Source organism: Lipomyces oligophaga (assembly GCF_038497815.1).
Source record: "Lipomyces oligophaga strain CBS 7107 unplaced genomic scaffold V1516scaffold_3, whole genome shotgun sequence".
Classification (NCBI taxonomy): Eukaryota; Fungi; Ascomycota; class Lipomycetes; order Lipomycetales; family Lipomycetaceae; genus Lipomyces; species [Lipomyces] oligophaga.
This window is the reverse complement of record NW_027117787.1, coordinates 1,196,012-1,209,466: the sequence shown is the minus strand read 5'-3', so window position 1 is coordinate 1,209,466 and position 13,455 is coordinate 1,196,012. Positions and strand designations below refer to the sequence as shown.

At 44.0% G+C, this 13,455-nt stretch overlaps 9 protein-coding genes across 9 annotated transcripts; 4 read left to right on the top strand and 5 right to left on the bottom strand.

Moving 5' to 3' along the window:
* Positions 1–32: 32 nt before the first annotated feature.
* V1516DRAFT_673512 (uncharacterized protein) lies at positions 33–1,586 on the bottom strand. The gene is made up of 3 exons (XM_066921929.1): positions 1,510–1,586; positions 1,058–1,459; positions 33–1,012 (listed from the first exon to the last, which is right to left on the bottom strand). Exons 2-3 carry the CDS (start codon positions 1,181–1,183, stop codon positions 137–139), a joined length of 1,002 nt encoding a protein of 333 aa, XP_066778245.1. The 5' UTR covers positions 1,184–1,459; positions 1,510–1,586; the 3' UTR covers positions 33–136.
* V1516DRAFT_284840 (phosphotransferase KptA/Tpt1) lies at positions 1,494–2,420 on the top strand. The gene is made up of 2 exons (XM_066918848.1): positions 1,494–1,671; positions 1,731–2,420. Exon 2 carries the CDS (start codon positions 1,770–1,772, stop codon positions 2,409–2,411), a length of 642 nt encoding a protein of 213 aa, XP_066778244.1. The 5' UTR covers positions 1,494–1,671; positions 1,731–1,769; the 3' UTR covers positions 2,412–2,420.
* On the bottom strand, positions 2,335–3,845 carry V1516DRAFT_673506 (ergosterol biosynthesis ERG4/ERG24). The gene is made up of 2 exons (XM_066921928.1): positions 3,439–3,845; positions 2,335–3,390 (listed from the first exon to the last, which is right to left on the bottom strand). The coding sequence occupies exons 1-2, from the start codon at positions 3,776–3,778 to the stop codon at positions 2,429–2,431; spliced, it is 1,302 nt and encodes a 433-aa protein (XP_066778243.1). The 5' UTR covers positions 3,779–3,845; the 3' UTR covers positions 2,335–2,428.
* A 413-nt stretch (positions 3,846–4,258) lies between these two features.
* V1516DRAFT_685039 (uncharacterized protein) lies at positions 4,259–5,982 on the bottom strand (the record flags this gene model as incomplete). Its single annotated transcript, XM_066923593.1, has 2 exons — positions 4,259–5,797; positions 5,887–5,982. The coding sequence occupies 2 exons, from the start codon at positions 5,980–5,982 to the stop codon at positions 4,259–4,261; spliced, it is 1,635 nt and encodes a 544-aa protein (XP_066778242.1).
* Positions 5,983–6,868: 886 nt separating this feature from the next.
* V1516DRAFT_636305 (mitochondrial carrier domain-containing protein) lies at positions 6,869–8,026 on the top strand. Its single transcript, XM_066920025.1, has 4 exons — positions 6,869–6,969; positions 7,031–7,093; positions 7,151–7,397; positions 7,446–8,026. The coding sequence occupies exons 1-4, from the start codon at positions 6,940–6,942 to the stop codon at positions 7,991–7,993; spliced, it is 888 nt and encodes a 295-aa protein (XP_066778241.1). The 5' UTR covers positions 6,869–6,939; the 3' UTR covers positions 7,994–8,026.
* Positions 7,986–9,207, bottom strand: V1516DRAFT_673499 (ribonuclease E inhibitor RraA/Dimethylmenaquinone methyltransferase). Its single transcript, XM_066921927.1, has 4 exons — positions 8,822–9,207; positions 8,620–8,742; positions 8,524–8,571; positions 7,986–8,476 (listed from the first exon to the last, which is right to left on the bottom strand). Exons 1-4 carry the CDS (start codon positions 8,876–8,878, stop codon positions 8,030–8,032), a joined length of 675 nt encoding a protein of 224 aa, XP_066778240.1. The 5' UTR covers positions 8,879–9,207; the 3' UTR covers positions 7,986–8,029.
* V1516DRAFT_673496 (cytochrome oxidase assembly protein-domain-containing protein) lies at positions 9,145–11,056 on the top strand. Its single transcript, XM_066921926.1, has one exon. It carries the CDS (start codon positions 9,413–9,415, stop codon positions 10,961–10,963), a length of 1,551 nt encoding a protein of 516 aa, XP_066778239.1. The 5' UTR covers positions 9,145–9,412; the 3' UTR covers positions 10,964–11,056.
* A 146-nt stretch (positions 11,057–11,202) lies between these two features.
* V1516DRAFT_673495 (kinase-like domain-containing protein) lies at positions 11,203–12,634 on the top strand. Its single transcript, XM_066921925.1, has 3 exons — positions 11,203–11,444; positions 11,498–12,261; positions 12,308–12,634. The coding sequence occupies exons 1-3, from the start codon at positions 11,399–11,401 to the stop codon at positions 12,473–12,475; spliced, it is 978 nt and encodes a 325-aa protein (XP_066778238.1). The 5' UTR covers positions 11,203–11,398; the 3' UTR covers positions 12,476–12,634.
* Positions 12,566–13,416, bottom strand: V1516DRAFT_636293 (DNL zinc finger-domain-containing protein). Its single transcript, XM_066920024.1, has 2 exons — positions 12,897–13,416; positions 12,566–12,841 (listed from the first exon to the last, which is right to left on the bottom strand). Exons 1-2 carry the CDS (start codon positions 13,347–13,349, stop codon positions 12,701–12,703), a joined length of 594 nt encoding a protein of 197 aa, XP_066778237.1. The 5' UTR covers positions 13,350–13,416; the 3' UTR covers positions 12,566–12,700.
* Positions 13,417–13,455: the final 39 nt, after the last annotated feature.

Below are 13,455 nucleotides of genomic sequence, written 5' to 3'. Positions count from 1 at the left end.
AAATGATTTGGAAGGCAAGAAATGAATAATGATTGAGATGTAAGAATAGGAAGTAAAATTTGCTATATATTGCTGTTGTTTTTAGAGTATAGGTAATTATTAAATGGGTTTTAAAAGTAAATAGAGGATTGAGTAATTACAATATGCAAAGAGCATTTGCAAAAGTCGCGATGCCACCGGGAGAGTTGACTGGTGCGGAAGTGAAGACAAATGAGTATTTTCCGGTCTTGGCACAGTTTTGGGCAAGATCCTCAAGGTCAAGTAGCTCTCCGATTAGGACACCCCAGCAGGCCAGTAAATAGCTATGTAGGGATGTTGGGACTCTGCTTGGCCATGCTTCGAAGGCTGGCTGATCTCCGCCGACGACGGAGAAGTAGTTATCGTGGAGCCAGGTTTTAATTTCGTCCGATTGGTCGAGACCAATGGTCGTAGGTGATATTGAACCAGTTTGCTTAAGAGTTTCGAGATCGTTTGCTGCAAGCAGATTGTTGTATTTTTGGGTCCAGCCTGTTCGAACTAAGAGGATATCACCCGGCTGAAAGTCAAGCTTCTGCTCTTTGGCAATGTCGAGCAATACCGGAAGAGAAATTCTGTAGGTAGTAAATGGGTCATACGAAATACCATGAGATTGCGCATAGCGAGCAAAATCCAATAGAATACCTCTGCCGACGATGCCATGTTTCGATGCAGCTTGCATACCACAACGGGTAGATTTGTTCGGCCCGATAACTTCATCACGCGTGAGGCCATTATACATGACATTACATTCGAGATGTCCGAAATGGCGGAATCCATCAAATTGGGAGCCCGTCTGTACGTTGGCATCAATCCAGTCGTGGTGCACAAGAGCATCTGGGTTGTGTGTAATTTTATACTTCATCCGAGGAAGTCCGAATGGAGGGTCGATTGGCAGCGTAATGTCCCAGTTGAGCGAAGAGACGAGCCCATATTTTGGCTCTTTAGTCAACACAGATTCAACGAGAACCGGACCAAGAAGATTTAACCGTCCAATCTAGCTCCGGTTAGGACTTTCCCCCAATAAACAGAGATCCTTTACCTCATCTTCCGCTCCCCAAATCCACGCTTCTTCTTTTGGTGCGCCTTCGGGATGAGACCGCTGCTCGATTTCCTGCAAGGTAGGCAGGAAATCACCTGTAACCGGATTTTTAAACGTGGTTGGCATTCTACTTTGACTTTGCGTTCGAGCGATGAATGTGAATGGATTGGCGAAAAAGTGAATTTTCAGCGAGAAGACAGATATGACACTATTAAATAGAGGTGATGGTGGTGCGTGCGTTCCATCCGAAAGATAGACCGTTTCGAAAATAGGCAGCAAATCCTATTTAATGATGAAGATCATAGACTGTCAGAGCGGAAACAGAGAATTACAGTAATCAAAATACAGCCTAAGTGTCGTAAACAATTGTAAGCTGCTACTGATGGAAATTATAATCAAAATCTAGCGAATCAATTGGCAAATATGCGAAATGCTATTATGTTAAACCTTACAGGGGAGTAAATGTCTTTTTAATACGTTGGAATATCGGAATTGCACTCTATAATATCTATCATTTGCTCCTTCAACTAGTAAAATATAAAAAAATGTTATCAAGACTTAGATTTTTCCATTCATCTCATGGATATGTTTTCCTATCTGAGAATAGTGCGGCGGTAAGTTCTGGTCCTTTGTCTAGTTTGGCAAGCTGTAAACACGTCGAGAAACTCGGTAGGAATATTAAACAAAACTGCGCTCAAAACAAGCTGAGAAAATGGAATCGCAGGCAAAGACTCAGAACCAATCAAAAGACTCATCAGATGTCCGGCTGAGCAAGTCCCTGTCGTATATTCTTCGGCACGGCGCGGTGAAAGAACACATCAAGATTTCCAGCGATGGATATGTGTCTGTGACGGAATTATTGAGCCATCCACGGTTCAAAAGCGTTACGTTCGACGATATTAAGCGGGTCGTGGATAGTAACGATAAAAATAGATATAGACTTGACTGCAGGGGAGAGGATGTTTGGTATATTCGAGCAAATCAGGGCCATTCAATCAACGTTGACGAGCAGAGATTACTCACAGCCGTCACAGATGCAGTCCAGGTCCCAATCGCTGTGCATGGAACATCGATAAAAGCATGGGAATCAATACGACAGTCGGGATTATCTAAAATGAAGAGAAATCATATTCATTTGGCGTCAGGATTACCAGGTGATGACGGTGTTATTAGCGGCATGAGAAATAAGTCGCAGGTGTACATTTACGTGGACGTTGCTCGTGCCATGCAAGATGGAATCAGGTTCTATAAATCCGACAATGGAGTAATTCTAACATCCGGAGATACAGATGGCTTACTATTACCTACTTATTTTTCCAAAGTTGTCTCGAAAAACGAAACCATTGTATTATAAGCTGTTAATCCGAGGGATCAATACACATACGGAACGATTTTCCACTTGACCAACCGCTTATACTCTTGCCACTGCTCGCCATACTTTGCACTACATTTCGCTTCATCTCTGCTTTCGCGGTGGATCAGCAGTGTCGCAAAATACAGACAATAAAAATACGTCACTGGCGTGTGGAATCCCGTCGGAAGACACCAAGCAACAGACATGAGCCAATCTCCAAAGTAGTTGATGTGACGAGACACTCCCCACCAGCCGTCAGCCAATAGTCTACTACCGGTTTGCGTTTCAATGTATTTAAAATGCCGAGTTGAAGGGTCGTTCTGACGGAATGCGTCCTTTTCAGAGTTAGACGATCGGAAAATATAATATCCTGTGAACTGCAGAGCCATAATCCCCATTGCAACAGCAAGACCGAGATCCACGGGTGTTCGAGAAAGGAAGCGTGCCTGCAAAGTATACGTGAACGGCACGAGCGCTAGATCACCAAAAGCAAGCATAAAACCAAAACCATCGGTAGTGATGTCAATCATCGTTAAGTTCTTGACTTCCATAATCGCCGAATCTATCACGTAGATAAATTGGAAAATGTTTACGAGAATCATTGAATCTGTAATTTTACCAAATTCAACATACTGAGCATGCGCTTCTGCAGCATTCAAAATCGTCCACAAAAACAATCCCGGTCGCAATTCACAAAAGAACTTGATGTCGAACGAACCCAAGCGGGGATTCAGCTCACGGCCAATAAACCAATCGAAAATTGGCTGACCCGTGTTGCCTCCATACGCCAAGATTGTTTTACCGGGTTTAGCAAACGACTTGAAATACACAAAAAAACCCAAGGCTACTGAAACTCCAATAGAAGAAGTGATGAGTCCTAAGAGATGATTGTGAACGAACGCGAGCTCCGGAAGCGCGCCTTTCGTGACAAATCCTCGTGCAATTAGCACGACCAGCACGACCAAAAATGAGTTGAATCCTAAGAATGTTAACACTATAGTCTACCACATCCACAGGCCAGACATACCATTGATTTTATACTTCAACGTGGTTCCGTCACGAAGTGTAGTTCCTTCAACTGTACGGCCTGGAACTATATACAGTAGCACGACAAGAGCAAAAAACCACGCCACATACGCTTCTAGCGCCTGGATATCAATTATCTTTGACGTCTCAGTGTATCCTTCAATGAGACCGTAAAGAACGTAAATTAATAACGGAAGTCCAATCGAAATTCCGAGCGCACCCGGAACTCCACTGAACTCAACATGTGTAGTTTTTGGGTTCAGCTCTTTCACTGCCGCTGGCTCGTCCGAAGCCCTGGCTTCTGCCAACAATGGCTCTGATGTTTGCGTGTTTTCTGCCATTGAGCTGTGAATTTTAATAATATTCTAAACTATTGATTCACTTCGCTCCTCCTATCGCTAATTTATACATTCATACGTAGAACATCAACAACGACTCTTCTCTTGGACGTCCAACGTCCAGTTGACTATCTTCTCGTATTCTTATTCTGGGTAAGGCACCGCCAATTTCGGGAATTCCTGTCCGACCGTTGGCTCGAGTTCGTATTCGAGTCGTCATTATCAGATGAGTCGATTATATTAAAACATTGACTGATGAATTTTTGCTGCTAATTCTGTCATTCCAATTAATTTTAAATAATCAATATGTATCGTTTAGTGTTTCTAGAATGGAGATGCTGTAAAATGTATTCAGTAAGTCCTGCTAGTTCTACAATATATCAAATTACCCAAAATCATCAGCAACAAAACAAAAACTCCAAAGCCATTATCAATGAGTAGAGAAAGGTAACACAAAACTAATCCATGATCGTAATTTACATGCTAATTAAGAATTGGAAGAAAGTTTCCGACGATCATCATCGGAATATCAAACACATCGCGCTTGATAGTCCATGTACAAGCTGTTGGAACTTTACTCCCGCTTGGACTGAGCAGCGTGCATTCCATCATCGTAGCTCCTCGAGAGTCGCCAAATGCAAGCTTACTAAACCCTTCAAAATATTCAAGAACAGAGTGATCATCCATTAATTCCACAACAAATGTCCGTTTGCTCAGCAGCTGCTCACGTGTCCAACCCGTAAGAATGCAGAATTCTTTACCTACGGCAGCAATTTGGCCTGTCCGTCGCCAGACTATAGTCGGTGTTCCTGAATATGATATGAACTTCTCGTATTCCAGTAATGTGCGCTGAAAGCATTTTTCCATAAATATCAGATCTTCCTCCTTAAGTGTCTTGGTACAGGCTATGAATGATGGTCTAAAAGAGGCCATACAACGGGCTACTCGCATAAGATGCGGACGATCAAAGCGCGACTTGAGATATGCTATTAAGCCATGATAGCCGGGGGTGTAGGAAAATGGCTGAGTGACTGAGGCGTAAACAGTTTCTGGATCGCGTCGACGACGTGATGACATTGAAGAGGATAATCCGCCGGAGAGTACCGGCTTTTGAGTTGACTGCGGTGGTGCCAGATTAGAGGTACCTAGCGGAAATGGTTGGTTTGCAGAAGGAATAAGTTCCTGGCTGAGCGACGATGACCGATGAGGAAGCGGCGGCTGCGATGCACCAGCAGCTGATCTATCGGGCGTCGTGTCGATCATTGAACCAGATGTAGGCGTCGGGGGACTGCTGCTATTCTGAGGAGAAGTACCGCTCCCAGACAGCAAAGAAGCTAGTCCGCGCGTAGCCCAGCTTGCGTCGCGAACCGGTATATCCGCAAACCCGTATCCAAATGACGACCCGCTATTGCCACCTGAGGCAGAATTAGTGGCGATCATTGCCTCTGACGACGCAAGACCAATTTGATCTTGTGCATTTATTCCGTTTGTGCTGTCGATCATGTTCGATAAATATGAGAACTCCATGTTGGCGGTCTTCGACCCAAAATTATACGAACTCAAGTCGAGATTGGAAAACAAGCTGTCTGATGAATCTATGGGATCATCACCCAACGCATCAGAGGCAAGTGAATTCGGATTGATTGTCTCGTGAGTGGAGATTGGACTAGGAAGAGGATTATTTGTTGCACTTGCAGCCGAGGGTGACACAAAGGCGGATGTGGGGGGAGCTAGAATTGAAGCCGTAGGTGATGCTGGATTCAGACTAACTGATCCAGAGTGCGAATTCGAAGCACCAACAAGATCATCATTAGCTGAAGTAGTAAGTCCTATAGACGGATCGACACCAACACCATCGTTAAGATACTTTGCTTTCTTTCGAACACCATCTTGGCAAGTCGCCGAAAGACCCCGCTTGATGCATCGCTGGCACGGTCGCGCGTCGTCGCAAGTCAAATGCGCTTTTTGACAATGAAAACAGGCGCGGGAAGCTTTTTTCCGCTTCGGTCTACCAGTTCGAAGCTAAATACATTAGACTATGGCTCAAAACAACCCACCAGATTTGGTACCGGCATTATAAATATACAAACGGGAATGAAAAAAAAACTTACACTGATGCCACTTGACCGAGCCATGGCCGCAGTCATATTGAGGGTGATGCCTGACGCCGTCGTCACCGTTCCAGGATGATTTGGACCTGGCGGCATCGTACAAGGACACTGGAAGTGCTAAAGTAGAAGAGAATTTTCAAGGAATGATCGCGCTGGTCAGGTCAACCAGCATAGAGATGCACGTGTGGGGAAGGCGGGGCTCATATCAAGCTTGAACTGAGCACTGGAAAGCTGGAAAAAAATCGAAATAAAGCTTGAACGGCGAATAGAAAGACTGCCACAATGAAAATCAATAAAAATAAAAAGAAAGTTGAGATGACAGGACTCAACTCCTTAGATATCCTTCACTGGTGAAGTAGGAGCCAGCAACGGAAAGAGGGAAGAATCGAGCTGGAGGGGGGGGAATCCAAGTGCGGCTTCACAATGAAGTAGTCCACAGTGACTTGTCCTGCCGTCCTTATATTTCCTTATTAGGCACTAAGATTACGTAATCATATTTGTGTCGTTATTAGTCTTATTAGAATGCTTGAAATTGTGTTAGTCTGGCTAAGTGGAAGTGAAATAGTTTGTTGGAAGTATGTGAAAGAAAATCCAGGAGTGATGCGCTCAAGTTGAGCTCCGATCTGGTTCTGTCCTAATCTCAGCTATTAGCGACGACTTCCAGATGCGGATGCCTTGGCCTGATCGGGTGTATGCGGGACAGCTCCGGTTTTATCCGAGGTGATTTGACCAGATATCCGATTGCATTGCTACGGATCTGTAAAATTTATGTTTAATATTTTTTAACATGATCATATCTATAAAGTCAAATTGAAGTTTATTTTGCTATTCACTCTACTAGCATTAAGTACACAACGTGTGTATCTTAATTCGGCAATTTCGAGGTCTAACATTAAACCCTTGATTTTATGTAATGTCACACTTACTCGCAAGAGTTTTCTGGGGTAGTTGACTGTTCATGTTGCTAGTGTTCAATTCCAATATATTGATTAAGTAATATATAATTGCAATCAGAGCAATTGCTCCAATTGATAGTCTAAACAAGCGTCAGTTATGTCCGACTCGACTACAGCTCCCGCTCGTGTAAGTCTGTAGTAATACACTTTCAATATTCGCTGAGTCCTCTATATACTTACATGTTTAGCCTCCTCCATGGAAATCTCTTGTTGCTGGAGGTATTGCTGGCGGAGTCGAAGCAGCTGTTACGGTACGTTTTGATCTAGTATTATACTATCAAATGCAATTTATATCTAACATTTTACAGTATCCATTCGAGTTCGCCAAAACGCGACTCCAGCTCGTGGATAAATCGCACGTGGGCTCTAGGAACCCAATTAAACTGATCTACCGAGTTGCGTCGACAGAAGGCATTGCCACGATATATACAGGATGCTCGACAATGGTAATTGGATGTACGGCTAAAGCTGGTGTCAGGTTCCTCGGATTCGACAGTTTGAAGAAGCTGCTAGCCGACAAGGATGGAAAATTATCTGGCTCGCGCGGTGTAATCGGTGAGTCTATTTTGTTTCCATTTGAATTTTTTCTAATTCAATTTATAGCTGGCTTTGGCGCTGGTGTTCTGGAATCAGTTTTTGCATTAACTCCGTTTGAAACCATTAAAACAACGCTTATCGACGATGCTCAGCGGCCGAACCCACGATACCATGGATTTCTTCATGGCACATACAGCCTTGTGAAGGAAGGTGGCTTTGGAGCAATCTATAAAGGTGTGATTCCCGTGACTCTTCGACAATCCTCCAATGCAGCCTGTAGATTGGGATCATATTCTTTCTTGAAACAAAAGGTTCAGGAGCTCAATGGAGGAGACCTATCCAAGCCTCTGTCAGGCGGTGAAACTTTTGCTATTGGTGCAGTCGCAGGCGTGATTACTGTTTACTGTACGATGCCCTTCGACACGCTGAAAACTCGGATGCAATCATTAGAGTCAAAGAAAGAGTACAGAAATACTTTTCATTGCGCACAGCGATTGTTATCTGAAGAAGGAGTGCTCACGTTCTGGAAGGGCACTACGCCGCGACTTGGCCGCCTTGTTCTGAGCGGAGGAATCATATTCACGATTTATGAGCAAATAATTGGTATTTTATAGATGTAAGGATTCAATATATTTGTACGCATATTATAGTTACGAGCTCTTGCGTAGTCGCTTGATAGCTTCACCAATTGGCTCACCGTTATGTAGAGCGTCGAATGTAAGATCGTCAATCCTCTTGCGCTCAGTACAAAGATCCACTACTTGCTGGATTTTGTCTTTGGGAATTACAACGACACCATCAGCATCTCCCATCAAGTAATCTCCGGGATTGATCCAAAGGTCTTTGGCAAACTCAATCGGTACATTGACTTCTGAAGCACGAGTGTAGCCGTTCGATCCGAGGATCGACGTTCCCCGGGCGAAAACGGGGAACTTCATCTCACGCTGCTCCAGAATATCGCGAAATCTGCCGTCGACGATCACACCTGGTGCTCCGAGGGCTCTGGCTCGGGTCGTCATGAGACCACCCCAGCAGGCCGAGAACATGCCCTTTGGCTGAGAGATAAACATAATTTTGTCTCGTTCGTTGAAATCACACTGGCTGTCAGGTCATAGTTACTTGTAACAGTCGATAAAATACATACGAAATGCTTGGGCAGCGAGGGACTGGACTTGTCATCTGCAGAAACCATCTAAAATGTTACAAAGAGAGATCATATCAATGCTCAGTTTGAACTAACCTTGACAGTGATAGCTTCGCCAAAGATCTTCGCCGTTCCGCCTTCACGCTCTGGCGAGTACATCTTCAGTCCATCGAGATAGCCTCCGTAAGGCAGTTTCAACTTGACGAGCGCATCACCAATCTTGTATTCTGTCAGTTACTTTAGTCCGTCCGGACCGTTCTCAGCTCGATCACTAGTCAACCAGGCCCAGAATACTCACGTCGCAAGTAGCAAAGACGCGCAAAGCTGCTACGACAGAAGCAGAAGGTCCAGACATTATTGCAAAACTCAAGCAAAATCGTTTCAATTACTCAATTACAGCTCGAATTGACCTAATTGTCTAACAATTGCACCTCAAGTGCGAATTAAATCTGATAAAGAGACCAGTGTCTACTTTCCCCGGCGGAGTCACGGATCGTCCCCAGAGCGGAATTGCCGTTTTCTGACTGCTCTCCGCATGTGCGAACGAAGCCGCATCTGTCTCCAAGCGATTATGTAATTGTACCATTTGTTTGGTGATTATGTAAGACCAAATTTGAAATCCGCTACCTTAACCTATCTTATTTATTGTTTTGTATGGTGGAGGTTTATTTGGCAGAAATTAATTTTTTAGTTTAGCAATGATTAATTATTTTGGGAAGAGGCCCCGTTGTAAGCTGATTTCTTCGTCACGCTATACGTCCAGGTTGTCCCAACCTACCTAAAAAGTCGGAAATTGAAGACAAAATCAGTCGGACCACCCATTTTTCCCGTCTTCGATTGCTAGATCTTGTAGTTTTAACGGATTCATCAAATTTGGTACTTGAGGATCATGCAGAGACTGTGTGAACATCTGCCCAAGATTGCACGTTATGCCGTAAGCGCTACGACTGCAAAGACTTGGACAATTGAGTGTTCCGTTCGGCAGAAGTCTGCTCTATCAACATCTGCAATTATCAGACCGAGTGCTCAACGGATATTACCCAATCGTCTCATAGCAAATGGATTAGTCGGAAGAAACTGGAAGGCTCAACTAGCAGAACGTGCTTTTTCATGCTACAGTATGGTCAGCCAATCAACTGATTTTCCAGCATCTTCAACTATCTCCATCGAATCCACTGCTAAACGGAGCAAAATTATGACTTCTCGATCAGTAGGATTATGGATGGTCGGCTCAGCTGCTCTTGTCTTTGGTATTGTTGTCATTGGCGGACTCACTCGTCTCACAGAATCGGGTCTGTCAATCACTGAATGGAAGCCAGTAACGGGAATGATTCCCCCGATTACTCAATCTGAATGGGAGGAAGAGTTTGAGAAGTACAAAAAATCACCTGAATATAAACTGCTAAACTCGCAGATGACGGTTGATGAGTTCAAATTTATTTTCTTTATGGAATGGAGTCATCGTTTGTGGGGACGAATGATTGGCCTGACATTTGTGATTCCGGGAGCTTACTTTATTCTTCGCGGACGAACTAGTCCTCGAGTAACGAGAAGAATTTTTGGCATTGCGTGTCTGATTGGATTTCAAGGATTTATTGGCTGGTGGATGGTGAAATCTGGTCTGTCAGATCATTTTCTCGAGGATGGCGTGGAAGGAAAACACAACGACAATCATCCTCGTGTGTCACAATATAGGCTAGCAACACATCTTGGACTTGCGTTCATGGTCTATTTAGCCATGCTCTGGACAGGACTGGAGGTTCTGCGTGAAAATAAATGGGCCAAGAATCCTCCCGGAGCGCTGCAAACATTTTCGCAGCTTTCCAATCCAACATTGAAACGATATAAGCTCTTTGCTACTGGGCTTCTTGCCTTGGTATTTACTACTGCAATGTCTGGTGCATTTGTTGCTGGACTCGATGCGGGACTAATCTATAACGAGTTTCCATACATGGGAGAAACAATTATTCCTCCTACGAAAGAGATATTTTCCACATTTTATTCTCGGGCCAAAGACGACGCAGATTTGATTTGGAGAAATATGCTTGAGAACCCGGTCACGGTGCAGCTAGAGCACCGGATTCTGGCAACTACATCCTTTTTTAGTATTCTTGCATTCCACTTTTTCTACTCGGTTCCGCTATACAAGTCGGGTTTACTTCCGCGGACGGTTTTTAGAGCCTCCCATGGAGTCATTGGGTTTGCTTTTCTGCAGGTCACCTTAGGAATTACCACATTATTGTATCTGGTTCCAATTCCTCTCGCAGCTGCACACCAAATGGGTAGTTTGGCATTACTAACTGAAGTGCTTGTTCTATGCGGACGTCTACGAGTACCACGAGCATCCGTTGTGGAAATATTAAAACGATCAAATAAGGCCGCAGCGGCTCCCTCTCTGTCTAGCACCACAGCGAAAACGACTAAGGTCCTTGAGCCATGAGCGCTGTTGGTAGGCGATGAACCCAGCCAACAAAAGTGTGCATTTTTAATTGTAAATATTTTTCACTCTAATCAATACAATACCATCACAATCTAAACTCAGACGCGTTCGCGACGCGTCTCGGTGGGACCGGACCAATCACGTGCTGCGTGGCGGTGGCTCAGGTCCGCAAACGGAAGACCGTAAACACAGGGGCATGTGTATGTTTAGTTTTTGTGATGCCCCTTCCAGAGACCCAGACGACAATAGCATTTATGTGTTGTTTTGGTCGAGAACTGGTAGACGACAGGAGTTGGAAAAGAATCGGGTTTTTAGGGGATCTTGATTGAGATAGTCAGAAAGGAAAACAGACAAATCTAGTCGCGGTGGATTCTTTATTGACTTGCCCAGGAGAGCGGAGTTTACATACGCGTAACATTTATATTTTTCTGCATAATGGTTGAACTGTCCGATTTCCAGAAGCTGGAGAAAATCGGAGAAGGTAGAGTTGATTGTATCTGCTTCAATTTTGTTCAATTCTCATTCCTACTCCAGGCACATATGGTGTTGTTTATAAAGCGCGGGACACGCTCAACAATAATCGTGTTGTTGCTTTGAAAAAAATCCGATTGGAGGCAGAAGATGAAGGAGTGCCTTCAACAGCTATCCGAGAGATCTCTTTGCTTCGCGAGATGCGTAATGAGAATATTGTGGAGCTCCTCAATATTGTTCATTCAGATAGCCGTAAATTGTATCTTGTGTTTGAGTTTCTCGATCTCGATTTGAAAAAGTACATGGAGGCAATTCCTCAGAATGTCGGCCTCGGCGCTGATATGATCAAACGATTTATGTCGCAATTAGTCCAGGGTACTAACTATTGTCATGCGCATCGTATTCTACACCGTGATCTGAAACCTCAAAATTTGCTTATTGACAAAGAAGGTAACTTGAAACTTGCCGACTTTGGTCTTGCACGCGCTTTCGGAGTACCGCTCAGAGTCTATACGCATGAAGTCGTCACTTTATGGTATCGATCGCCCGAAATCTTACTTGGCGGTCGTCAATACTCTACGGGAGTCGATATCTGGTCGATCGGCTGCATCTTCGCTGAGATGGTGACTCGCAAACCGCTCTTCCCGGGCGATTCTGAGATTGATGAGATTTTCAAGATCTTTCGATCGTTGGGGACGCCCGATGAAGACGTTTGGCCAGGAGTGTCGCTGCTCCCGGATTTCAAAACGACGTTTCCTCAGTGGAGTCGAAAGGAACTTGCAGCGCTGATTCCAACACTTGATGCGGATGGTATTAATATGCTGGAGGTATGAAATGTTGAACTATCTGAACTACTGGTATTAACAATATTAGCAATTTCTCGTATATGATCCTGCCGGAAGAATATCTGCCAAGCGTGCATTGAAACATCCGTATTTTGTGGGCCATGCCGCTGATGCGCAGACTGAGATGACAGGAATTCAATATCCCCATTCTATGGCCAACCAATTTGTTGCGAAAAATGTTCGGACCCGAGCATGAGCATGCAAACGTATTCCATGCTTGACTGCGGGGCGGACGGGAAGTGGGATGGGTAATGGATCTTGTTTAATATACCTTTTGTTTTTGTTTGTTCGTTGAACTTGTGGGACGCTATTATTTCGCTGGATCAGTATTCAATATATACAATATATTCAGTCATCTGAAAATGTAGATATAAATGGTATGAACAAAATTTTATACAGACTATGTACAGAATTATTTCAATTATTTATCGGTAGGAGTAATGGACTGGTCGGTAAACTCCAGAATGTCACCTCTGTCTTCTTCTTTGATAGTGCCCTTTCGGATTTTTTCGCCTTGATTAGCAAGAATATCTTCAATGGTTATGCGCTCGTCGGAAAAGATCTAAAATTACTATTGGTTATCTGCTAAAAACATATAGGATTAAGCAATTGATTACCTTGAGATGATCAGCTATGAGATGTCTTGTTGCACAGGACGGACATTTAATGAGAACGGTGCCGTTATGATAGGCCTGTTGTGACATAAAATGGCTTGACCGAGTGCTGCAGATTTTGCAAGTGAAGGTGATGCTGTAGGTTGGTCTATCAATAGGAATTTGACCTCGCGCAAGTTCCTGGGGTGAATGTGAATGGGCGTGAGAATGGTTGCAAGAACCATCAGGACCGTGCGAATGTGAATGAGATGGAGCCTGTGTCTGATTATGATTATGACTGTGACTATGAGTAGGTTTATTTGCATGATTATGCTGATGATCGTGGTTATTCTGGTCATCCAGCAGAATTGGTGCAGTGCGGAAATTTCTGTACTGAGTGCCTTGATCAGTCCTAAGGCGAACACCGCGAACAACAGCCCGTCGTCTGAACGATATCGCAATTCGTCTAACCAACATGATTATCTACTGTTGAATATACTCACAATATTTATCTAATTCAACTTCTGCACTCATTTAATCCAGCAACTACCGAAATACTTCTTTCACACGTATCGGCCGCTTC